This window comes from Lepisosteus oculatus, chromosome 7 (genome assembly GCF_040954835.1).
Source record: "Lepisosteus oculatus isolate fLepOcu1 chromosome 7, fLepOcu1.hap2, whole genome shotgun sequence".
NCBI lineage: Eukaryota > Metazoa > Chordata > Actinopteri > Semionotiformes > Lepisosteidae > Lepisosteus > Lepisosteus oculatus.
Window position 1 is genome coordinate 19,390,726 of NC_090702.1, and position 25,701 is coordinate 19,416,426.

General features: G+C 35.0%; 1 protein-coding gene across 15 annotated transcripts in view; it reads left to right on the forward strand.

Annotated features, from left to right (window-relative positions):
• Nucleotides 1-25,701, forward strand: part of ppfia2 (PTPRF interacting protein alpha 2) — a 299,302-nt gene that overhangs the window by 201,637 nt on the left and 71,964 nt on the right. For all 15 annotated transcript variants that reach the window (XM_015352820.2, XM_015352825.2, XM_069192239.1 and 12 more), the window contains 3 exons: nucleotides 16,723-16,824; nucleotides 20,797-20,961; nucleotides 23,939-24,013. In XM_015352820.2, the coding sequence (XP_015208306.1) occupies nucleotides 16,723-16,824; nucleotides 20,797-20,961; nucleotides 23,939-24,013 (342 nt within the window). The remainder of the gene's footprint in view (nucleotides 1-16,722; nucleotides 16,825-20,796; nucleotides 20,962-23,938; nucleotides 24,014-25,701) is intronic.

Here is a 25,701-nt window from a genome sequence, read left to right on the forward strand (position 1 = left end):
AACACAACGTTTCGGCCGTGGAGCCTTCTTCAGGTGTGAGGGTGTCAGGTGTCAGGTGTGCTCACACCTGAAGAAGGCTCCACGGCCGAAACGTTGTGTTCTCTTTCTTCTTTTTTTCAGCATGGAATAAACCTATTACTTGTTCCTTTGCAGCCTACGCATGCTGACGCAGCTACCCACCTGAACTATTTATTACCTTTATATTTATCTGTATGTTCTATAGATGCTGATCTGCATTTCCTCTTATTGAAATTACAGTTGCAGAGTGTGATCATGATTTTAAAATTGTCTTGTAGCAGAACAAAGCTGAAATTGGAAACTTTAATGCCCTAAAGAGATCATACATCACTTTTTTTTCAGTACAACATGCAGTGTTTACAAAGTAAGGATGGTATTGTAGATTGTCTAGGCCAGACAACTGTGTCAAATGTAATTATTGTCTTGTTTCTCATCTCAGAGACTGGGAAACAGAAGATCCAGGTGGCAACATGCCTTACAGAAAATGCTTTAAGTGAATCGAGAGAAAAGGCGATGAGTGGGTTGGAGTATAGAATAGAATTAACTTCAGGTGGAAGCAATGACTGCATGATTTGGGTGAATAGAACCAAAAAGTGATGGCAAATCTGCAGTCTTTGGGCTTGCATGACGATTGGTCTGATACTGTATATCCTTGCTATGAAAACTTGCCCATTTTGTGCCCTCAGTGACTACCTCCTCAATAAAGAAACAAACCAGTTTCCAGCCCAAAAATTTCAGTATGATCTTGTCAAGAAGGAACTATGAATTCAAAACATTTTTTACTGATCTTGACATACTACAAACTTGAAAAGAGCTTGTAGTATGAAAGAAAGTTAAATATGAAATATTATGCTATTAAAAAGGTAAAAATTCTACTATAATGAATTTAATACAGATTGAATAGAATAATATAAAGAATAATGTAATTGTACTAATATTTTTTTAAAATATATGAAAGTCTAAATGTTTAGTTCACGGGCACTGTGAAACTTATATTCCTGTATTGTTTCTTTATTTTTGAAATTTTGCAACATAGACTGAACTAATTTGAATTGTACAGAAAAAGGGAAAGAAAAAACACCGTTAAAAGGAATATGAAAAAGACAGCTCCTATTAAAATGCAGCTCCTAGTAAGGGGTTTTCAAATCAAATTATTTGTGCATCTTATTTCAGTTTTTCAATCAAAATTGACGAATTGACTGAGAGTTACTTAATGCTCTGTGCATCGTAATATTGGGGTCTATAATTGAGCTGAGCTGTGTTTATATTTGATTAAAAGACAATTGGAATGTCTGCTCCATTCTTTTTCTGACAGTGGAGCCTGACCTGTGCTCTTTGTTGTGCCATTCCATTAAACCCCTAGCAGACACCAGCTGAAGTCAGACACCAGCCTAACAGTTAGCAACTGTGCACTTTAAATAAAGACACCGACAGTGGAAGAATGTTAAGACCCAGTGGTCTTTAAACTCCCAGTACTGTATGTTAGCATGTTCTATTTGAAGTAAAACTGTTAGGATTAGATTAATGGATAGATTAGGACAAATTATTTTTAATAGTATTTGTATTTTTACAAATTATCTGGCATACATCTGGCAATAAAATGATTCTGTTCACTACTATATTTAGAGTAATGGATAATTATGTCTTGCATTTATATGGCCTTATACAGTAGAACACTTTCACATCACTGAATTACATCACCACCTCGTTAATATGCGGCAGCCATAATGCACCAGCAACCCCCTTATTCAGCAAATCAAGTAGAGATGTGAGAAATTACTTCAGTTACTTCATTGGTTGAATTAAGGTTAGGTGGACTGATGGTGCAAGTCAAAAATGGAATTTAGCCAGGACACTGGAGTAACACTCCTACTCTCATGCACAGTACCTTGGAATGTTTAATGACTAAAAGCCAGGTCCTTAATGTACTGTAACATCTTTAACAAAGTAAAATACTTCTAGCAGGGTCTTTGGATTATTGGAAGTGAAAAACCCACATACTGGCTCCCTCACTCAGTTTCTTGTTTCTTTGCCCATGTTTTGCCCTGTTTGCACTTGTGTTCAGTCGCTTTAATGCCCTATAGTATTACCTGATCTCTCACCTGTGGACCCTCTCATGAGCACAGAGGGAGAAATGCTTTTTTCAGCTGTTTGCAGCATCATATTGTGAAGCCATAATCAAACAGACCTGTACATATACTGTAAAAAGTTGACCTTACAGAAAGGAAACATCACTTGCAGAATGTATTTTTCCAATTACATTCATATAGTGACAATTGCATATTTGTACCCAAATATTTCCAAATAAATTCTTAAATTACAGAAATGATAATCACAAAAGTGATTGCAAGACTTTATAAACACCTTGTATTAAAATGCATATATATTTGTTTATAATAGTGGACTTTTGTATATTTTTATTGAAAAATCTCAGCAGTTCATTAACCTTAACCAAGTGTAAAAGGAAACTGTGCTTTTCCTTCTTTTACAGTACCTTTGGAAGAGAAACTTGTTTTTATCTTTAATGCTATAGGAAATACAACATTTTCCATGGTCTAAATGAAACTCGAAAACTAGTTTTACTTTACAATCAGTCAATTAGACCTGTGTTCTATTTGCAGTATAGACAGAATTGATTGAATACAGTTGCAGTAGATCATATTTGTCTAGTACAAATATCTGCACTCTTTCTCTGTCTAGCTTGACTCTAAGCCACACACCCACAGTGCAAGCCATCACAGACGGCTTAGAGAAACAGCTGCTCCATTGCAGGAACCCATTTTATCCACCACGGAATTGCAGAACCCACTTTGGTGATTCATGCCAGCCATTTTGCACTAGCAGTTGTAGTGGACAAAAGATCTGACTGATTAGTGCAAAATTACTTCAACGATTGAATTAATGAGGAAATTTAGGTAGGCCAGATTACTGTATATAAACCCAGAGAAGGTTTAAAATCAGAAACCAGAATACCAAGGTTCACACTACTGCTCTTTCAAAAAGTGTCATGTGTTCACTTAATACCTGCAGTAAGTAGTCAGGATGTCAATGTAAGGTCTTATCTGAAGGACAGCACCTCTTTCCGACCAGTATGCCTAGTCACATTTCTGGAGCATTGGTTTGGAAATTCTGGTCCTAAGGGAAGAGTGCCATCTACAGTATTTACCAGTTCAGCAACACTTGGAGGTCTCCCAACCTAGTATTGACCAAGAAAAGCATTGATTAGCTTGGGAAATCTTCTGGGTTCAGGTTACATTACAACTATTAGCCTTAAGATATTTCAAAGGGGAACATTTGATAAAGTTACATCACAGAATTGTATTGTAAATATGATGTTCTGACCAACAATGCATTAATATATAATTAATATGATATATTTTAAAAGTTAGACTTTTTATTAAGAATATAATGGAGTATGGTGAACCTGTAGCCTTGAACCTTGAAGATTTGAATTTATCCATACGACACCAGATTTCATGAGTGTGACATCTATAGTATCATTGTGCATTTGAATACCATTTTCTGTCTCTGGTGGTCTCTGCATTTTCTGTCTCTAGATATAGACTCAAAAGTGCCCCACAACACATTGTTTCAGGTGTCTTGATTTCTGAAAGTACACTTAACAAATGTTGTTCGGCACCATAATGTGATGTTGTTCAACATAATACCAAGGGCACTACAAAGAAAATCTCCTATATGAAAACTTAATACTCACTATGCACTATTATGTTTATTTTTTCCTAAAAAAGCATAAAAATACCTATCTATACCTTTTCATAATTGTTCATGAAAATAATTGAGTGAGGGAAGAGCAGAGTGGGATGAAAACAAGCAGGTTTAGTGCAACTTTCAGTCAGGTGTGCAATAGACTAGGCTCGCGAGAGGAATCTAACTAGTGAGTGATCCTCTCCCTGCCCCCTGCCCAATTACCACTACTCATAACCAGATCTCAAAGTGGGCTTGATTTTGTATTGTAACGGACGCTCCTATTTGTGTCGGCGGTGTGGGGAATGACAGGTTTGAGATTACTTCACAGGCTCACCGACAGTGTTACTGCTCTCGTCATTTTTTATTTTAGCTGATTACATTTGTGATTACTTTTGTGTGTTTTAGTCGATCAATGTTACTTTAATTAACTTAAAGGCAATTCATTAGCTCTTTATTGATCATATAAGGAAGCGATACTTATGTCTTTTAAACATATACACTATAGTACATTGTGCAACAGTATAGCAGTGGACTTGGTTATACTATATGTGAATTTGCTTATTCACAACAGTTCTCTGCCCTGAACTGTTGCAAATATCATGACCCTATTGTATCTGCAATTTGGCAGATAATGAAATCTTAATCTATTAAATATAATACATACCTGTTTGTTGGACAAATCGGGAACACAGCATATCCATAAACCATGATGTAAAAATACATTTTAATTTTCCTAATATATTCTCACCTGCTGAACAAATTCCATTAAGCCATTAAAATTAAAAGCATTAGCTTAATTCACTTTCCAAAAATGAGCTCTAATCCTCATGGTTTAATTCTTCATTTATTATAAATGTCCACTTAAACATGGTTAATTAATTGGTTTTAAGATTATTCTGAACAAATAAAAGTTCACTGGTTATTTTAATTATAAAAATGATAGAGTGAACCAAGGCTTTTGGCAGCAAAATATTAACAATGTTTTAGTGTAGTATATGTGCTGTGGAAGATAGCTGCTGTGAAAATGCAGCTTAGTTTGTCTTTAAGGTTTGTAAGATATACAGTGTGACTTGTTACCATTTGCAACTTTATATTTTTGATTTATCATTCTGATTGGCCAAAGGTTCTCATTTGTGGGACCAAGAAGAATGAAATTTGCTATAAATCTGTTTTGACAAACATAACTATTATTAAAAGTTTTAAAAACCTTATTGATTTTAATGAGGACTTTGATTGAAGTTAATACTGTGATCTAAATATTTCAAAATTGTAAAACTCCTAAAGCTGTCCTTTCACAATGTCAGTATTGTCTCTGCACTGGCTTTTTTTTTAAAATACAGTAAAGTGCATAGCCTTTGGTTACATCTGTGATACCAGATGGCTGATGTATAATGATTCATGTGTCTTGTAAAAGGGTGCCTTTTCTTAGTTCAGCTAGAGGCCTGTATCAGATTTAGAAATTTATAGGTTACTTGATGCTTGTTTTATGTAAAAATGTATTTTAGCTTCTTTTTGGATTCTGAGAGTGTGTTTTATATTAGATACACCGATGGCATGGATTAGTATCTATAGTAATCTGTTCATATTAAAAGCAGAACATGACCTTTGCCAGAATACCTAAACCCTGCTATTTCAGTGCTGTGCGGATGTATTCATATCCGTCTTATGGTTTCCCAGTTTGTGAAATGGCAAAAACAATTCACATGCAATTTCTTAAACTTAACATTTTGTTTAAAACCTGGTTGCTGAAGACGTCAAATGGTAAGATATGTTACAGTAAATGTCAGCAAAGCCTAAAGAGATAAAAAATGAAATCCAGTATGTTGAATGTATAAGTATTCAGACCATAATATTTGGTGAAAACTTTGGCAGAGATTAAAGGCACAAGTCTCTTTGGGTAATTCTCTACTCACCTTGCAGACAAGTTTGCACAGTTTGCTTTTCCTCTAAGATTTGCCGATACTTTGCTCCCCTTTTGGTTCCCCTCAGCCTTGACAAATGTCCCAGTCCCTGCAGATACTGTAAAAAGCAGAACTATAACATAATGTTGCCACCAAATTGCCTGACTGTAGGGATAGTGCTGACGGAATGATGTATTACATTGGGTTTGTGTCTGATGTAGTGTTTTGCATTTAGACCAAAAAATTCCAGTTTTGTTTTGTTTTGTTTGACCACTATCATTTTCTGACTAGTTTCATTTAGATGCTTTCTTGCAGTATCCATGCGGAATTGGGGGATTTAGGTTTTCCACTCTAGGCCAGCTTTGGGGAGTGACTCAGATTGTTGACCAATGCAAATTTTTTTCACTTCTCAGCCACTGAACTCTGTACATCTTTTAATTGCTTCTTCAAAGTGTCATGACTACAAGCTTTAAAGAATTCAAATGTGAAAACTGCGCAAGGGTCTGAATACTTTTCAGTGGTAGAGTTTACCTGTTGACTTATGGAAGTGAGCTGCAGTGAATAATTATTAATAATTATGAATTGGTTGAGTACCTTTTATGCTTAAAATGGTAATAGGTAACCATGCCATCACTTATATTGCTAGTAGTAGTAATAGTAATAATAAAGTAAATGTTCCTTCAGTTATGTTTTTAAAAATATCTTTCATTTCTGGATTTTTTAGCTGTTTTATACTGTGCCATCTGTCTTAGAATTGGCAACTGCTGTGTTAGGAGAAAACAGGTTAGGGATGAAACAGTGACTTTAATATTTGTTATATTCACAATCTATTCCAGACATTCAAAACAAAAAAAAGAAGTATGTAAGCATTAGAAAAAATAGAAAACTCATGGTTGATGTGGCAAAATTAATTTAAATTAGGTGCACAAAATTTCCTTAAGTCATGCAAGTAGTTGAGTGTCCTCTGTGTGGAGTAAATATGGTTCAGATAATTTAGAGAATAAATATATATATAGAAGCTATCTCTGTAAAGTCTCCCAGACAGGTTGTGAATTTCAAGCAAGGATTCAACCATGAAGACCAAGGACATAAATAAAAAACTCAGACATAAAGTTGTAGAAAACCATGGATTGAGAGAAAAATAAAAATATGAAAAAGCACTGAATATCCCTTTGAGCACTAAGACGTTCAACTCACGATTACAATCTGCATTTTAGCACAGAAGAAACAAGGCCCTTGTAATCATTTTATGGGACATCTACAGATACCATTGCACCTGGCAAAATACAAAGATTGCCTTTCTTTGCCAAACCTAGAACGCCTTTGCCAACTGATGCCTACCTTCATCTGGTAGCATGCATCTCAGCCAGCTTGAGGTATAACATTACAGGTTCAGCTTAAATGCACTTTTTATTCTATTGATTGCCTGTTCTAAGAATACAGTATAGCAAAAGAACACAATAATGCATCCAACCAATTTCAATAACCTGTTTATCTTGGTACTACTGTAGATGCTGAAAACTTTTTTTCAAATCCACTCATCCACCTTTATCCCTTCTTAAATATATAAAACAGAAGTCGTAATCAGCATCAGAAGCAAACAAGGCTGGATCTCATAATATTGGGGTTGGAGAGGTAGATATTAATATTGGGGTTGAGTAGACGTTATGGTATCAAGCACTTCATGGAAAGTACTGTAGGCCATGTCGTATAACCCACTAGAATCCACTACTGTTTGTAGCCAGTTGTTTCTAAACACTTAATTGCTTTAATACTGACATGCTGAGTAATGTTTAAGTTAGTCAGGAATACTCTTATCAAACATTAGAGATTGCACAGGACATAAAGGTATTTGATTAATGTGAAACCTTTGACAGTATTTTTCCATTACCTTTGCAGTTACGCTCTTACAGCATTTCCGTTCAATTCCAAACTGACAAGAGCTGCTCATATGTATTGTAGTTGAGTGTTGTACCAGGTTTCCATGGAGATAAGCAGGGCAAAATGCCCGGTTGACATGCTTTTTCAGTAATCGAATGATAACAATAAAAATGTAAAAAGAATTACTTTGAAAGGAACCTTTTTTTCTTCTATCAAACTATCAGAACAGTCTTGACTCTTGAGCTTTTCTTTGGTAAAAGCTGCACAAATATGAAAGTTAAAGAGAAAAGGGATTGTATCTAATTGTTAGCTTTCAAAGCCTTTTCTTGTCCCTACTCTTTAAGTAGAGCCTTATTTTATACAGTATGGTTATTTCCTTTATAATACCTACCACTAGATACAAACAAAAGTAGGCCATTTGGCCCATCTAGACAGTTTCTCGAGACCAGGGTAAAATTTATAATCTGCATTTTTTAAAAACATTTAATATTTGCTCCCTTGACCTACTTACTATCACCCTTGAAATCCCAGATGATTTGAGGGCTATTTACATTCTGTCTCTTTTCAAAAGGAATGATAAGTCAGAAAGTATATGCACCTTGCCATACCTAGATTTTATATTTTATCTGAAGGTTTGGTCTGTGTTTTGTTCTGGGCATGTGTTTCAGTAACCTAAGCATATTTTCAATTAAATCATAATAGCTTTCTGAAAAATTGAGACTCATATACATGTTTTTATTTGTCCAAAGCATTTTGTGCAGTAAATAAATTATTTTGTAATTATAATATGGTGTAGCTCTTGTGTATCAGGCCTGTCTTGGAAGGCACTATAAAAGCATCCATTCTGCCTCTAGAGGATCTATCATTTGAAAATATAATTTGTAGTGCCAGGTGGTCATTAGTTAATTGATTAGGTTATTGGTAATTATTCTACATTCTTACATGGAAAAAAAAGGTAAATTAGTGGAATGTTTGAGTATATAAAAAGGCTTCATAGAACTAAATGGAGGCTGGATTTTTGGTAACAGTCTGGGGAAACTGCTACAGTACAGAGTCTTTTTGTTGGATAGAGTGCCATTATCTCTGAAATGAATCCTCCTGCCCAGAATTAACATTGTGGGTTTTTTCTGTGATCAGATCTCTGGAGCTACATTATGTACGGGTGGCGTCTGTCACATCTCAATATAAACTCTCTTGTGGTTTCAGTAGTATTTATGAAACTATATATATACTGTCATATTTTTTGCAACCACATTCATTTACTAAGGGATTCCCACAGGCTTCTATTCTGGATCTTACTCTCTTATTTATTGCATTTAAAAATACTGTTCAGATAATTAGCAACTCTTATGCCTGCCTCTATGCTGCCATTTGCTGCTAAACCCTTATAAAAACCAACATATGCTATTTAGGGAAAATAAATGCTCCTTTAGTTATGATCACATAAGTTTTATTGTAAGAAAAAGTAAGAGCGGCTCACAGTATACTGTATAAATAACTAGGCATTTGGTTGAATAACGTGCTACAGTATATTACAGTTTAAGATGAAGTATATCTAATTCCTAGAGCAACTACTGTTTGTTCTTTTGATTTTCCACTGCTATTGACGGGAACCATCTGCAGAGTGAGCTGAAACTATCCACTTTTTATTATTTTTAAATAAACAGGTTCTTTTATGTAGTTATGTTGTAAACATTTTATTGAAAAACATTTTCTTTACTTATTGCTTTTGTTCTCTACACAAAAATGGCTTCATCCTTTTGGACAGGAATACACTGTAAATGTAGAACTGACTTATCTGATTAAACAAAAAATGTGATTAACAAAAATCTTGAGAATTCCTTATTCTTAATGAAAACATGTTAGAATTGCTGTGACACTCATAGGGAATGAAATATTCAGATTAAGGTTTAGTAATATGAATACCTCATAACTCTTGCAAATAGTCAGCATTGCATTGTAGTCTCAGTGGCATTTTATTGCAGGACAGTGAGAATATGGTGCCGGATGGCAGACCGACTTAAATAGACAGAGCCATCTGTACAGAATGCTGTTTGCTCGTTATGCTGGCTTCCTTTCAACTGAGGCGCTGTGGATATTGTAAAGCTTTCGATACACGTACATTTTTAAATCTCTAAAGCACCTCACCTGAACAGAACGGAAAGTATTCCTAATCTATTATTGTTAAACCAAGCACTTTAAGAACATATTGTTTTTCATATTTAATTGACTAATGAGAAGAAAGGAGCTCACATGACAGTTCACACAATGCTTTCTTAATCATGTAGGGTTTGTGATGCACTGAGGTTCAGAGTATGAAGTGTATACACTTAAAAGAAACTGTAGTTTTTTTTTAATGAAAAATCTCCCAGACTAAACATATGGTACTAGAGTTCCAGTCCAAGTTTCTGTATGCCATTTCAGGTTATACAGGTAACAAAGGAGCAAACTGGGGATCAATCACAGAATTAGCATTTAAAAATAAATAAAAAAAATCTAAAATTGTGAAAGAAGGCAAGAAGCATTATGGAATGTGAACAATTCTATAGTTAAGCTCTTTCTTTCTTGTTTGTTGTTGCTTTCCCCCTGAGCATGTTTTCCACTGTTATTGATTTGCATTATGTTCAATTGACTGTAATAATTTCTTTTAGATTTTATTTTCCATAACACAACCCCTTTAGATTGCCATACCTGTATTTTTATATACATCAAATTACTATCTATGAAATATCTATGAAAATCAGCAAGGAGGGTTTCCTTCTGTTGCTTCAAAAATGTTTGAAGTGGTACCTTTTGTGAACAATAGAAATTATAATAATATAAAACAGGTCATACAAAGGTAGTAATAAAAGTACCTCAGTTATGATGCTTTCTAGAAGCAACAGCTTGTGCACTGTTTCCGCAGTAAGTATTTTTAAGATTTTTACTTCTTTTAAGAGCAGATTTTTAGCAAAAGATTTGTTTGGGATTGTTTTTGATGTACTGTGCTGCAGATGCAGCTTTTTAGTAGAAGTAGCTGCCTCAGAAAACTCTCCCAAATCAGTAGCAATGTATTAATAACGCTCTTTAATTAACATATAACATCTTGTTGAACACGACTGCAGTGCTGGCTGTCAGTACTGTGTGAAATCAGGCAGTGCTTCCTGCTGCACAAGGAGTGACTTGCTGACAGGCCTGTGCAGAGAACTGCCTGGATGTGGCTGCCACTGATGTCGTTCCCCAGTCAGCATAGCTTTATTGCAGTAAACACAACAGATGGCAAAGGTCTTTTGAAGTGAAGCAGAGGCAATCAATTATCACTTGTGCGTGCATCTTCGATGGCAGTTGCAGCGTGGCGGCATTAACTTATGTCTCAATAGATGTCACAGAAGCTGATTCATGTAACTGTCAGCTCTGTTTGACAGTTTTATTCAGATATGCAGAATGAGAAAGGGTCTTTCTCCAGTCATTTTAATTGATTTAAATTGAATATTTATTGCTTCAGCCCTCACCAGGGATAAGAGACTTACTGGTTATAAATTCATTTAATATTTCATTTGAAGGAATAGCCATCCTGAATGGAAGACAATCCGATGGTCAATAATGCACATAGTTTCATTGTTGGCAAAGGCTCCAACATATGAATTAAATTTAATTATTAAAATGATTAAGCGGAAGGTTGACTTGAGTATTTTTACTTCTTTAGACATGGGCAAGGTCTAGACTTTATAAGAGCTCATATTTATTATTTCAGTACATATAAAGATGAAGAGAATACAATATAAAGCGAATGGATCAAAAATGTATAATGTCGGAACTAGAACAAGTGATTAGTTTATAGATTCGAATTTAATTTAAACAGAGAACAGAAAAAAACAGCAAATATTTTTAAACTAGAATCATAAATGTACAAACGTAGATTTTAAAAGCTTATACTTTGCAAAGCAAAGCGTGTGATAAATTAGTCTGGAGTTTTCAGTTCTTCTTTTTTTGTTAAGAGGTGTTAATTAAAGGCCAGGATAGGGCTGGAATCTGGCATAGCTGTTTAGGCACAATGGGAGATAAACAAATGAAGACTTAGCTTATAGCCCCAGGGGTAGAGGCAGCCAACCTCCACTGAAATCCTGAGGAGTGTCCCGTTTAATAATCATAGCTGTGCATGTATTACCATGCATTAGCCTCTCTTTCCACATAAAATACTTTTTTCTTCTCTTCTTACTGTATTATTTTGTCCAATTATTAGATTAAGCGCCATTTTCCTTTGGATGTTTTGTTCATTTTTATAATGATAAAGTATATTTCTTAAAATGTATCATGCTCCGAGTTTAGTGTCTTTATATAATTATATAGAAGAAGAAATTGATGTAAGTAAATCAACTTTAAAGCTCCCCGGTTATAAGAATGGAGATAATTAACATCTTGTCATAATATGATCATCCTATGTGAATATACTTACCACTTGCTCCCTATTCTCCTAGGATAATGATAGAAAATATTATTTTTACTGTGAACAGCTCTACAATATTGCTTGAATGCTGCCTTTGTGGTAACATCCACTCTGAAACGTCAGATTCATGAAGTTGTGGACAGTAAATAAATGCTATAAAAGAACTTTAAGTTTCTAACAGAATTTAATTTGATAAAAAGCTTCCTAAACTTATATTACCTGTATAGGTTTTTCAAACACGTTAGCCAATTTTTCTTTTAGCAAAAGCATGTACAGTATTCTCTCTGAATTCAATTTTTATTTTTTTAAAACTTGAAAAGGCTGCTTTGCCCCAATTAATGCAGAAAATGTTAGGAATAACAATAGATGCAAAAGCCACATTGTTGTACCATTAATTTGGTCCTGTGGACAGTCTGACTATGCAGTTATACCTGTCAAAAAATGTTAGTTCTGCAGATAAGTTTGCCTTCAAGGAATCAAGTAGCCCTTGCCTTCAAAAAAGATGGTGTAACAAATGGTAATTCTAGATGACAGTGTTCTCCAAGCTACTGGACTTCAGAGAGGCAGAATGAAGAAGAGAGGTCATATTCCTGATGTGATTACATAACCATGAAGAATGGTTTGAAAGAATGATCAGAGATACTGTTATGTGTACAGTCAGTGGTTGATGAAAGGCTTATTGATGGGTGTAATGATTATTTTTAGAAGTGACAGAGAAAATCATGAGTCATTATCAAGTCTTGGAGGTAAAGACGCTCTTCTCTAGAAGTGACCTTTAGTTACAAAGGGTTACTTCATGGTGTGACACCATATCTGCCTAACACAAAATAATGTAGTGTGAAAAAAGCAGTAGTGTTTAAACCCGCAGTGAAATTTGACTGAATTTAAAGAACTGCAGCGTGCTTTAGTGTAAGAGCATATGTGGGAATACCACAAACTCCCTTGCCTTTTTACACAGGTAAATGCTGTACCAATATGAACAGACAGTAGTTTAAAGTGTAATCATATGATTAATGCAGTGGTTATACAAACCTCATAAATGGAATGGATAGAAATATGTGCAATAATTTCATTGTTATACTGCAGTGAAACATGATTCAGCTGCATTCTGATCTTGAAGCAAGTCATTCCAGTCTGTCATCTTTGATAAGCAGTAACTCCATTGCAGAACATGTTTAATTACTGTGCACAATACACAAAATACCGGTACAGTAAATACTGTAGTACACACATTAGATGTTGATCTCATTTGTTTCACAAGACAAAACATAAATAAATAACAATACAAACAATTCTGTGCTTTTTATTTCTTTTCTTCTCATATATCCCTTATGTTATTATTTTACTTGCCATAGTAGCTACTACTTTTGCCATAGTACTGTAGCTTTAACTTGCCATAGTATGACTTTCCCATATAATTTCAAGGATATTCAATAGACATTGTAAAAAACAGCATTTCTGGCAGTTGCAGTTTTCCAATGGAGTTCATCTTACTGTAGATAGCTGTTAATGTTGATATATTCTGAGCTTCTACACTTAACCATTTTGAGCTATAAACCTCCCAGACAAAAAAGCTGAATGCTACATGGTTTTGAATAGAATTATGTCAATCTTAAATTAAGTTTAATGATTTTGACTTTACCATTCAGTAGATATTTCTGCATTGGACGCTTCTCATTTTGAGATTGGTTAGACATTGGTGTTATTTCTAGGAGACGGATAATTTGAAGAAATTGTGTTCAGAGTGCAAGTGCAAAACTGTCATATGCTGGATCTCTGTATAATGAGCCACAGTGAAACACAAAATGAGCACAGTATTCCCTTCATTTTCTCAGCTAAGAGAGAGGCCCTGAATGTTGAACTGATATTTCTGTGACAGTACAAGTCTGGAAGAGACAGACGTTAATTAGATGAGAAATCTGCATTTAATAAGTAGTTCATCTTCAGCTAGAAATCTATTATTACTGTTGATTTAATTTGTAATTGTGTAAATTAGTTATTAGTCTGGAATACAGCTTTTTTCCTGTGTTGTTTCTTGAGAGTGACCTACAGTATACTTGTCACGACTGGAAAAATAAACCAGAGACTTGGGAACAGAGTGGCACAGTGGTGCAGTAATAAGCATTGCTACCACATAGTGCTGGGGACCTGGGTTCAATTCCTGACCAGGGTTGTTTTCTGGGTGGAGTTAGCATGTTCTCTCTGTGTTTTTTGTGGGTTTTGTTTGGGTGCTACAGGACTTTCCTAGACTCCTCACTCTCCCCACTTCTTTTAACTTGTACTGCAGCATGCCTCAACAATTTACTTAGTGTTTCCAAGTCTAATAATTACTGTTCTTTTGATAGACATTCCTACACATTTAGATCTAAATGAAAGTTATGTGCATATACAAGGAGGAGGATTTGTTTTCACAGGAGCCTGTAGGTGTCTAAATTAGTAAATTCTCATCTACACCAAGTCAAAATCCTTGTAACCTACAGATGCCTAAACACACAAAATAGCTTAACAGAGCTGAGCTAAGCCATCAAGGGGTTCAATAATACAGAATGCATCTATTAGGTAGTAAAGAGATGGAGGATTCATTCTTTATTTTGCAACTTGTTATTCACGATGACATTTTGTAGTCTATATACCAATATATTCTGGTTCAGGAATACTGTTGTGATTGTGAACATTTTGCATGGTTCATGCTTGTGACGCATCAACAACTTTACGCATGGTTGTTATGATTGAAGAACTGGGTTTGGGCATCATAACACATTTGATTTTGAATTGTAATAATGCCTGAAATACTTGTATTAGTTGTTATTAAACATGCTTTTGAGTTTCTACTTTTATACATAGACATTGGTATCTTCTTTAAATTGAAATATTTAACCATATGTAGTGGTCAGGTGAATAAAGAAAGCACCCGGTGTAAATTATTGTCAGTTATCAATATCGACAGTTTACTATTTCAAGAAACAAACGTCTAAAAGAGTTAAAACTTCATAAGCAGACAAGATGTATTTCATTAGTGAACAGTTGTAAGAATTCAGAGGTGGAACAACGGCAATGTTGGGAAACCCTAGTGTTGAGGACTATATGGTCTCATGTGAAAAACAAGACCTTATCAGGAAAAATGTGAGTCATCATTGAATCATGGGTTCTAGCCTGAGTCATGTCATTAGTTAGTGAGTAACATTTAGCTCAGTATCACCAAGAGTACAGGTGAGACTAGTCACCCCAGTGCTTTCTAGCAAAATATTAACTTGTGATGTATCAGGTACCTGTAGGCTTGCTGTGACATCAAGTAGAGATGTGCCACTTCTCTGATTTGTTCTGAAGCTCTTGTATGCTGCTTGGGAGCTTATAATACTGCATGTCAAAACATTAAAGCCTTATTGAGTGTGTGGGACAGAGGAGTATGTCTTCACATTCAACCTACTGTATATGGGTACAAGGATTGTCACTGAGAGCAAGGATATAATAACACTGTTGGTGATTCTAAATGTTAAAAAGGAAAACCTGTTAACATGTTTCTGTATAACTTGCCTGTAATCTTACTGTAATTATATTCTGTGATGCTGCAGGGGTCACAGTCATCATGTGTGCGTAAAACATAGACGAGTCCCAGCTTACAGACACACCTGGACGCTGTTTGGCAGTTAACCATGTTTTATTTGAATCACAAAATAAAGGGAAAAATAAAATGATAAACTAAATGAGTTTTTGTTTTTATCTCAAAATATTGCATTTTTTACTAATATTTGACTAACTACCTAAATACCAGGGGAAGGTATTCTGCCACCGGTATGTTTATTTTTTGTTGAAAACACTGTTTTAACAAAAAAAAAAAAGAAAATGTCCTCACTTACGGTCTGTATAACATTAGCAGGGTTTGTATTCCATTCCATTTGCTCCTTGGTCTTTACTCTTCTGTAGCTTATTTTTTGTCTTCAGTCTAAGGTCTTCCCATTGTTTACTTTCTCTCTTTCCAGTCTCAGGTCTTGCCACAGTTAGGGTTGCCTTTCCTTTATTCTCTATTCTTATCATAGTTTGTATATTCCTTTCAGCCTCAGGTCGATGCAATGCTATATCAATACACAGGGTTTAGCATGCGGCAGCCTTCTCTCATCCTGCACTTCTTCCACAACATCTGATGCCATCAGTGGCTCAGTATTCAATTTATGTAGGTTAGTATGCAGCTTTTTACTGCTCCAGCAATTGTCAACTGATGCCGTCATGAGTAATGGCATTCTTTTGTGGCCATTGTAGTGTAGGCAAAAGTGTCATTAAACATTTCAGGGAAAGAACTGTCCTTCAAGAACAACACCCCACATGGCATCACAATGTAAAGCTGTATGAATACCTATTGAAATAGGTGAAATACATGAAATAAGCATGCATTCATAATTTTTCTCAAGCATATTACACCATATATTCCATATTAGCATAAGAAGACATCTTTTTTATAAAGTGTTATTAAAAACACTTTTTATGCAGTTTGATTACCTTAATGAAATGAAATTAACATGAAAATCTCACCTCCTCAGTATGTTTCCAAGTCAAACACAGAAGGCTGCTATCCATTGTTCTTCAATAAGATAGGATTGTTGATTTGCATATCTGAAGTGCATAGCTTCAAAAGCTTCTATTTTTATAATTTATATGTAAATTACCATTTTGTCTGTGTGGTAGATAAAATCCCTAGCAGACTTCAACAAAAGCCCACTGACTTATACTGTAACTATTCAGATTTACTGTGTTTTGGTTTGGAAACTCACTTTGCTTTTTTATCTTCAATAGGAGTTTGCTGCATTGACAAAGGAGTTAAATGCATGTAGGGAGCAACTACTGGAAAAAGAAGAGGAAATTTCAGAACTGAAAGCTGAAAGAAACAACACCAGAGTAAGTAACAAAGCCTTCCTGTTGAAAGTTACAAAAGAAAAAAGCAGCTCATTCGTGTCATGTCAATTGCAATACTAACAGAAGTATCATTGTATTTTTGTGTAGAACATAAGATTCCAATAAAGACTGTAGACTGCATTTGTCTACATAATATGACCCTCTCCCACAGTCCTAATATTGTGCAAATACATTTATAATGAGTATGATGGGATGAGGACATACAGGACGGAAAAAGGCAGCAGTCCAAACTCTGTTTATTTAGGGGAGTAGCTCAAATGCTCCATTTTTATCATTGTGCTCTTATTCTCTTATTAACGTATCTACCCGGGCAGCTGCTTGTGTGGCTAGAGGCAAGTCCCAGGGTAGGCTCATTGACTCAATGACTTAACACTGAGAACACGGCCATGTATTTGTATTTTCATTCCAGTCAGTCAGTTTTCTCTAGGATGCTCCAGTCCATCTTATTAAGTACTGTATTAGATGTGGCATCTCTCAGTCCTGCCCCAGTAGGGTTACACTAAAATCTACAATTTTAAAAGGTCTTGCTGTTGAGTTACACTTTAATGTCAGTCTACAGAGGAAAAAGGCATTAAAAGGCTGATGTTTTTATTATGATCTGATCAAGGATACAGAGGCCTTCCTTGATCAGCCCTGTCAATTTGTCTGCTGTCTAAAGACATACAGTAGATCTCAGAAGAGGAAGATGCAGAAAATGTTCATCCTAGCTGGTGTCCTGTCCAGGTTCATCGCGGTTTAAAGCTACATTGTTTTTCATAAATTACAAAATGTCAATTTTCAAATCTCATGCTTTGTCTAATACTCTGCACAATGTAATAACATTATTGCGTATTGAATGTATTACAAAATCACGTACTCAACCCAAAAAAGGCACAAAACCTGCACCTAGCTCAGAAAAATAAGGGTCAGATTCACACAGCTTCGAGACTACTACACCTGTTGTAGAAGTCAGGGTGTCTGACTTTAGAGATAGATTCTAGGAAAACATTTTGTTTTCCAAATTATACTGTATAACAGAGAAAGAAATTACTTTAAATGAGATGAATGTAGAACTGTTGCTTTATTTTTGTAGAGAATTATTCAAGTGTTTGTAGATGTTAGAACTATACACATGTTTATATACATGATTAATAAACACAATATTAACAAAATAATCTATTCATAAGATCACTCTTAGCATAAATGAAACACTATTGGTTCAAAGCCACAGTCATTCTCCTTCAGCAGCTTTTCAAATCTGCACAGATCTGTGCCACAGTCACAATGTGATTTCATTAAAAAGCCCTAAAAAGAATGTGCTACCATGCAGAACTGCTATATGAAATCAACAAGTAAAGACAGAATGATTTTTCTTATTTCCAGCAAATGATGAAAACTTGTGGTTTTCTAGTATTATTATATTTTTCGAAAGACACATCAGTTTCTGACCTACTGTAGAAGCCATACCATTGCTGACACGTGTTTTTTGGATAATGCATGTTGATTAGATTACTGTACAAAGTTAAGAATTAATTCTTGCAATAGACTATTTTTTGTAAATGATCCTGGCAAATATGGGATTGTGTGATGAGTTAGTTAACATTAGTATTACAGCCATAATTGAAGTGACGATATACAGTACTTCTGTGAATGCTATTTGCTTTAATGTGCTTTGCTGCATTTGCTAGATTTGGTTAATGAACCAGTAACTACTGAATTTAAAGATCTTTAACTAACTGCAAAAGCATCTCCCTTTCTTAATATATTACAATTTTCTGTAATTTAAGATAATTTTCTTAAATTGAAACTTCCAGGAGCATCTACCAACAATCCTAAAATGCCAAAGATGTTTTTGCATCTCAGTTAATTTTTGGGGTGCTTTGTGGACACTAGTTTCATTTATGTGGGGGTGCCAGGAGTGTGTTACAGATTGGGCTATGTACTGTATAAATTCTTCACTGTTTTTCATTTTCCATTGTATCTTGACACATCATAAAAATCAAAGTTTTTGTATGTTGTTCTGATTTTCATGCTTTAATTTTCCTTTTTTTGTTTTTGTGATACAATCTGAGCCCTAGGTATCCATCCACATAGACAAATTTTGTTTTAACAGCTAACACACCTATTGTTTTTTTTCAAAGAAGTGAATTTGCATAGAAGTCAGGACTTCTGTTTTGTCCAAGCAAGAGTGAAGTTACGAGATATAGCTAGCAAAGGGACTATGATGTACTGTAGGTTTTTGTTCAGCTTACATGGTTAGATCACAAGGACAGAGAGGCTTTAAAAGTAACACTTAACTGTACACAGCCTAATATTATTACAAAAATATGACTTACGTGTATATTCCTCTGTAATATCAATGTTGTTCTGTCCTTAATAGAACCCCTTGATAAAGGTGAAATGAAATTACAAAAAACAAAGCATCTCTTGTTTTGCAACACAGTACTGTAGTTTGTTTTGCTTGGCTGGCAGAGTAAAGGTATTTATTATCAACTTGGGAAAAAAGAACACAGCTTCAGTTTAAAACAAAAGAAGAAAGGAAAAGGTCAGTGTTTCCGTGGGGATTTTGTTCAAAACCATTATTTTAAAAGACTAAAAATGCTTCCCACAGAGCAACATCTTGGGTTTTGTAGGAGAGGGAAATTCTTCAGTGTGTGTAGTTTGACACCAACTGCATAATGGAAATATCACAGCTTTAGAAGACCATTTTCATTTTTGGGAACAAAGTACAAGGTTAAAACAATAACCAATCCCAGCAGACATATCTCTGTATATGGTTTCTCCTCTTTCTCTTTTAGGGAGCATGAGCTGTTTTAAAAAAAATGAGATGTAGAGATTCGTTATCCTGAGAAAGAATAAAATGACCCTTTGATATTGATGAATTTGCTGTGTCTATACTGTGAATTTCCTCTGCTTTTTAGTGGTATACCTTTTTAGCTACATACAGTACTTACTGTATTCATTTACCTTGTTTTTATATCACAATATATTTGTTTTAATTTTCTGTGGTTTGTGTATGGCTCGATGAGAATAAGTGCTCATTCACTGTGCTGGTTCAAGCTCATCAGAAATGGGATCCCTCAAGTGGCAGTGCAAAACAGGCTGCTTTAATATAAACAGTATTTTGTTCATTATTGGCAATAAAATGTTCAGTAGGTTTACCCTGATGCACTGTACATGTATTTGCATGTGCTAGTTACTTGTGGCCTCCAGACTGTAAGATGACATTTTCCTCCTCACATTTTACAGAAAGTCTGGAAGTTATGACATGCTTGTGATTTCATTAGGGTGTAGATGGTGCTGCAGTATTTGTATTACTGTCCATCTGAGTTAAAATAAGTAACTAGCTGTAATAATGACAATGTCCCTGAATGATGACACTGTCCCTGAAGGTGAATATGTGACAATGTAGCAGCAGTCATCAATATATTAATGTCTTTACTGACTAAAGAGATTCCCTTGCCTGCGCTGCCAAACTTTTGCCACATCAACAGGGTTTCACACTGTAATGCCCAATAGAAACTATATTGATATATATATATATCCATTTCCTTATGTATTACGTTCCGTTGATGTGATTTAATTTACTTTATGTGATTCTATGTGGTTTTTATGTTTTGCTTGTGTGTTTTGTACTTTTATGAGAGAAGCCAAAGACAAATTTCCACAGTACTGGACAATAAAGTATCTATCTATATGAAAGTGTGTTTACTTTTCTGTATAATTACCTTCCTGTTCTACATAATTAAGCTCAATAGTTTTGATTTTTAGTTTTGATATTATGAATAGGACATCTTATATTATATTGCACACATCTAACACAGAAATAGAAGCCTTCATTGACATTCACAGAATGTTACATTGTTCTTTTCTTTAATTGGAAACACTTAATTTACTGCTTACTAAAGAAAGTTTTTTTTTGGGTAATGTAGTGATGCTGATGATGATGATACATTTGTGTTCTTACTTTAATAGCTGCTCTTGGAACATTTAGAGTGCCTTGTCTCCAGACACGAGCGATCACTGCGGATGACAGTTGTGAAGCGGCAAGCACAGTCACCTTCAGGGGTTTCCAGCGAGGTAGAGGTTCTCAAAGCTCTCAAATCACTTTTTGAACATCACAAGGCTCTAGATGAGAAGGTAAGATGAGGCATGAAATGTGTCAGACACAAGCACTGATACTAGATGCACAGAATATTCTGTATTATTTTGGTTAACACGCAAGCAGTGGTGTCGAGCCCTGAAAAGAAATGTTGTGGTTTTGTAGTCAGCATTGCTTTTCAGATTACCAGTAAAGGAAAAAAGAGAAACCAGACTTGTTGTTATTGTATTCCAGTTTTCCAAAAATGTAATGACCAATAGTTGATTTTTATCATAGATAGTTTCACCTACCCTATAGTGCATAATCATACAGTATATTCACAGTCAGAGCAAAAAGTCCTCTAAGCTTTCCTTTGCATTGATTTATTAATTTGTTAAGTACCCAATACTTGTTAAATAATTATATTTTGAGGAATATATAATAAACACATAGTGGAGAAACTTGTACATACATAAATGTTTTTGTTGGTAAGATGGTTTGGTTGTCTATTTATTACTTAAATAATTGAACATTTTGCCTTTAAGAAACAATAGAAGTTAGAAAGTGGGAGCATATTACTGTATAAAACAGGTACTCTCATAAACCTGTGGTAGTTCACCTCCACAAGTCTAAGGTGATAGATGTTCTGTTATGCTTCAACCTGTCTACTTAGACTCTTGCTAAGCTTTGCTTTGGCTGGTTTTAATGCCATTGGACTTTCTCCTGTACAGAGGCAACCTTGTGTCCTTTGGCATTATCCATGCATCAAACCCATAGAAGATCACTTAGAAAGGGAGTGTGTGACAGTAAAGTTGGGCTGCAACCTTTTTATTAGGAGCAGCTGACATTAACTGAAACACTGATCTTTGTGCTCTTGTCGTGTAAGATTTATTTCCCAAGAGCCATAAGATTTACAGAATATTTAAAGCTCTAAAATACCTGTACTCAAATAAGCCTTGGATACTTTTAGGTGGGATGTCTGTTAGTGCCATTGTACACATAGGATGACGGTATAATATTGTTTTAGGTAAATGTTTGAGTTTGTTAAAATATATTAAGCTATAATGTGTAATTTGTATTGAATAGACACTTTTTTCTTAATTTCCCTATTATATCTGTATATACTCTATAAGTCATGTCTAAACACACATATACAGTTTACACACACACACTGTACATGGTATACAGTACACACAAGGGGCATTCATGAAGTTTTACAAGTCAGGTACATTTTTCCATGGCTTTACTTAACATAAATCTTATTTTAATTATAATAATTCTTTATTAGCCCTATACAATTTCTTGCATTAGGAATTCGTCTCTCGCGTACCCCAGCTTTTCTCCATGAGACACAGACACACAGACAGGGAGACAGGGAGAGAAGCTTGGGGTCAGAGCGCAGGGTCAGCCATTGTACAGCGCCCCTGGAGCAGCTGGGGTTAAGGGCCTTGCTCAGGGGCCCAACGGAGTAGGATTCCTCTGCCAGCCATGGGATTTGAACCGGCAACCTTCCAGTCACAGGCGCAGATCCTTAGCCACAGAGCCACCGCTCCACTCCTCTCTTCAGGCTAGCAGTTCACTGATCAGAAAAATCTGCTGACTTCCCTTTTAATCACTTGTCAGCAAGGAATTATTGTTTGGAAACAGTGTGCCACACAATGCAGACTTCGGACGTAGAGAAATAAAATAACTTGGTTCTAAGTCTGGATTGTAGTGTGAATAATTGAACTTCTAAATCTCACACACTGGCAAACGGCAAAGTTCGCAATCCCGGCCTTGTGAATTGCATATGGACATTGCCATACAGTCACAGAAGACCTTGTGTCGATATTCCCCAAATTATTTGCAGTTGGATTTATGGAACAGAAACAATATTTACTACTGATGGCAGCGTTGAGTGGGATGTAATCAATTTTTTAATATACCATCTGCATCCCTGAAGGTGCTAGTTATAATATAGACAGCAGAGAACAAGTACCAGAAATACATGGTGGTGGAAACTAATCAATTGCATTAATTTAGTCTGGGTTTTAGTGTTCCAAAGGTGAACCCATCACCTGTCACCAGAAATCTGACAAAAACAAACTCCACAGGTCCTGTGAAAGAGCACCTGGAATTCTGTTGGGCTCTACTCTCTGATGGGAATCTTACAAGATGAGGTTTTGTAGACGCAATTAAATAGCATTTTTTGTGACACAACAAGAAATTTAGTGATAGTGGTATCACTGCTTCCAGATTGTGCAACATTAAGTCAGTGCTTTGATATCATAATCTTTTCTGGATGGAATAAGGCTTTGATTGCTAATCTGCCAATTTTAAGATCCCTTTATTTTATAAAGGGGAGTGATGAGGGGCAGCTTCTCCTCGCTCTAGAAAAGATTGGATCCCTGCAGTACCTTGCAGTGCACCTTTCCTTGCACCAAACATTGTTTGACCAAGCTTTGATCAAGTTTTGCAAATTCTATTGTTCAATAACATTAGTCATCCACAGACTGAGACAAGAACATGAAACTAGACATGGATTAAGTCTGAATGCTGCCTTAATGATTTATATGACTGACACTATTGTTATGGCCAATAGTATGTGATTGAATGACTTTTGGAATGCTTCTTCTACAGCATGTGTTTATATGGAGAATGCATTACTTTAGTCACGACACATACAGTATACAGTATTATTGATGGTTTTTATTTCAGTTGCTTCAATAGACAAGACTGAAATGAACAACTATCCATATTTTTAAATATGTTTCATATGGTTATTTTTCAGAAATAGGTTTGAATGTTTCTGATAAAGGCATGCAGAAAATAATTTAGCAAAATACTGGGAAATTTTATCTTTCTTTTCCATTTAGCTCCGTGAGTTTATTTTCGTTTTTAGATAAGAGTTAAAAACACCTTACCAAATCTTTAAAAATATAATTCTGTCATCTAGTGCGTTCCATGAAAAGCTTTTACTTTTTAACTGTTAAAAGGGATTTAATTAAATTTTTGTTACAAAAGATTATTTGTTAAACAAATGTTATTTCTTCTTAGGTTAGGGAAAGACTGAGGGTGTCTTTGGAAAGGGTCTCAGCCTTGGAAGAGGAACTTGCTGCTGCTAACCAGGAGGTAAGAATACATCATTTTCTCCAACCTCCCCTACTGCAAATGCCAAACAAGGATGAATTTTATTTAGAGGCATTTATTTTTTTATTGGAATAGGTTCCATCAAAGGACCAGTCAGCCTGAGATTTTTTAAATGGCTGAACCTTGTGCAAAAATCAAATTGTTGGCACTGGAAGAGAATGACAGACTGAAAGATTTTATTATGCTTTACTTAGCAATTCAGCACAAGTAGTAGCATTACTTCTTTCAATATATTTTATTATTTAACCTGTGAAACCATCAGAATCATACGTAGAGTCTGAAGAACCTGTGTGATGAACCAATGTTTAAGTTCTAATTTAACTAAATTTATTTTTGATTTAATTTTAGTCTTGCATACTGTTTAATCAGGGCTTTAAGGGGCATATATACTGTATTCCTGTTTGACTGGCATGTTCCTGCTGGTGGAATAATATATTTGTTTACAGAGTGGAAACTGGTAAATGAAATTTAACAATGACAGGAAAACAGGTAAAACATTTTCAGGATTGTTAGAGTATATACTGACAGTCTGACAGTAATAGGTTTGCACAAAACATTTTCAGTTTAATTTAGTACATTTCAATTAAATGTTAACAATCCAACAAGTTATTGAACTTATTGTGTGAACATTGGATTTTCTGTATTTCACTTGGCTGAAGACTGTCTTGGTGGTATTTAGTTATGTAAATGCTGCATACAGCAGATATGAACAATTCCTGCTAATTGTTTGACTTCAGAATTTTTATTTTGAATTAACCTTTCAAACTGGGCTTAGTATATTTATGGTGTTCTTGCCATTGATTAAAGGGATTCAGCTTTTTCTCTTTTCAGATTATTTTGTGTGATATAGGAATGTAGCTTCCATAATCGTGTACATAAAACATTACTAATGATTAATAGTTTTGCATTTCCTAAATGCCAACATCCTACTTGCCTCATTGCTTGCATCTTAGACAAAATGAAGTTAAAATTATTTGACATTTTGAATTCATTCAGATATGACATGGGTGTTTCTTGTTGTTAATTATTCTTTTTAAATTCAAATATGAAAACTGTCAACCATATGCTACTGTATATACTGTATGTGGAGGTGCATTTGAAACCAAGAACAGGAGGTACTTCTTATCCCAAAGGATTTTTGGGATATGGCACAAGCTACTCAGCCATGTTGTGAACCCTATAATTGGGAATCTTTTAAGAAAAAGCTGGGTGAGATCCTTGGATTAATTAACTACTAACTACCAAACAGATAGACTGGTCTTTCCTTGCTTGTAACCTTTCTTATGTTCTCATGTTGTGAGCACTGCTAAATTTCTATTCCAAACAAGAGATCGGGTCAGTTAAAAATGGCAACCAACTTGAGAACTTCTATTGTCAAGTTTAAAATGAAACCTTCAGCTATAATTTTCAAAATCTTGGAAATTGTCACCCCATGTCACGAGTTCTGACCAGTACAATTTTACATTTGGGCTCATTTTTTTAGAGTCACACACAGGTAGTAGAAAGTATGCTGTAAATCAGAGTACCATAACATACTGCACATTTTATGTTACAACCCACATAGTATTGTTTTTTGTATTTGTGATGTAAATACAAATGGGAGTATTGACAGTGCATAAGTGAGACATAATTTCTAAGATGTTTAGTGCTGTTCCCCTGATTGTATATGG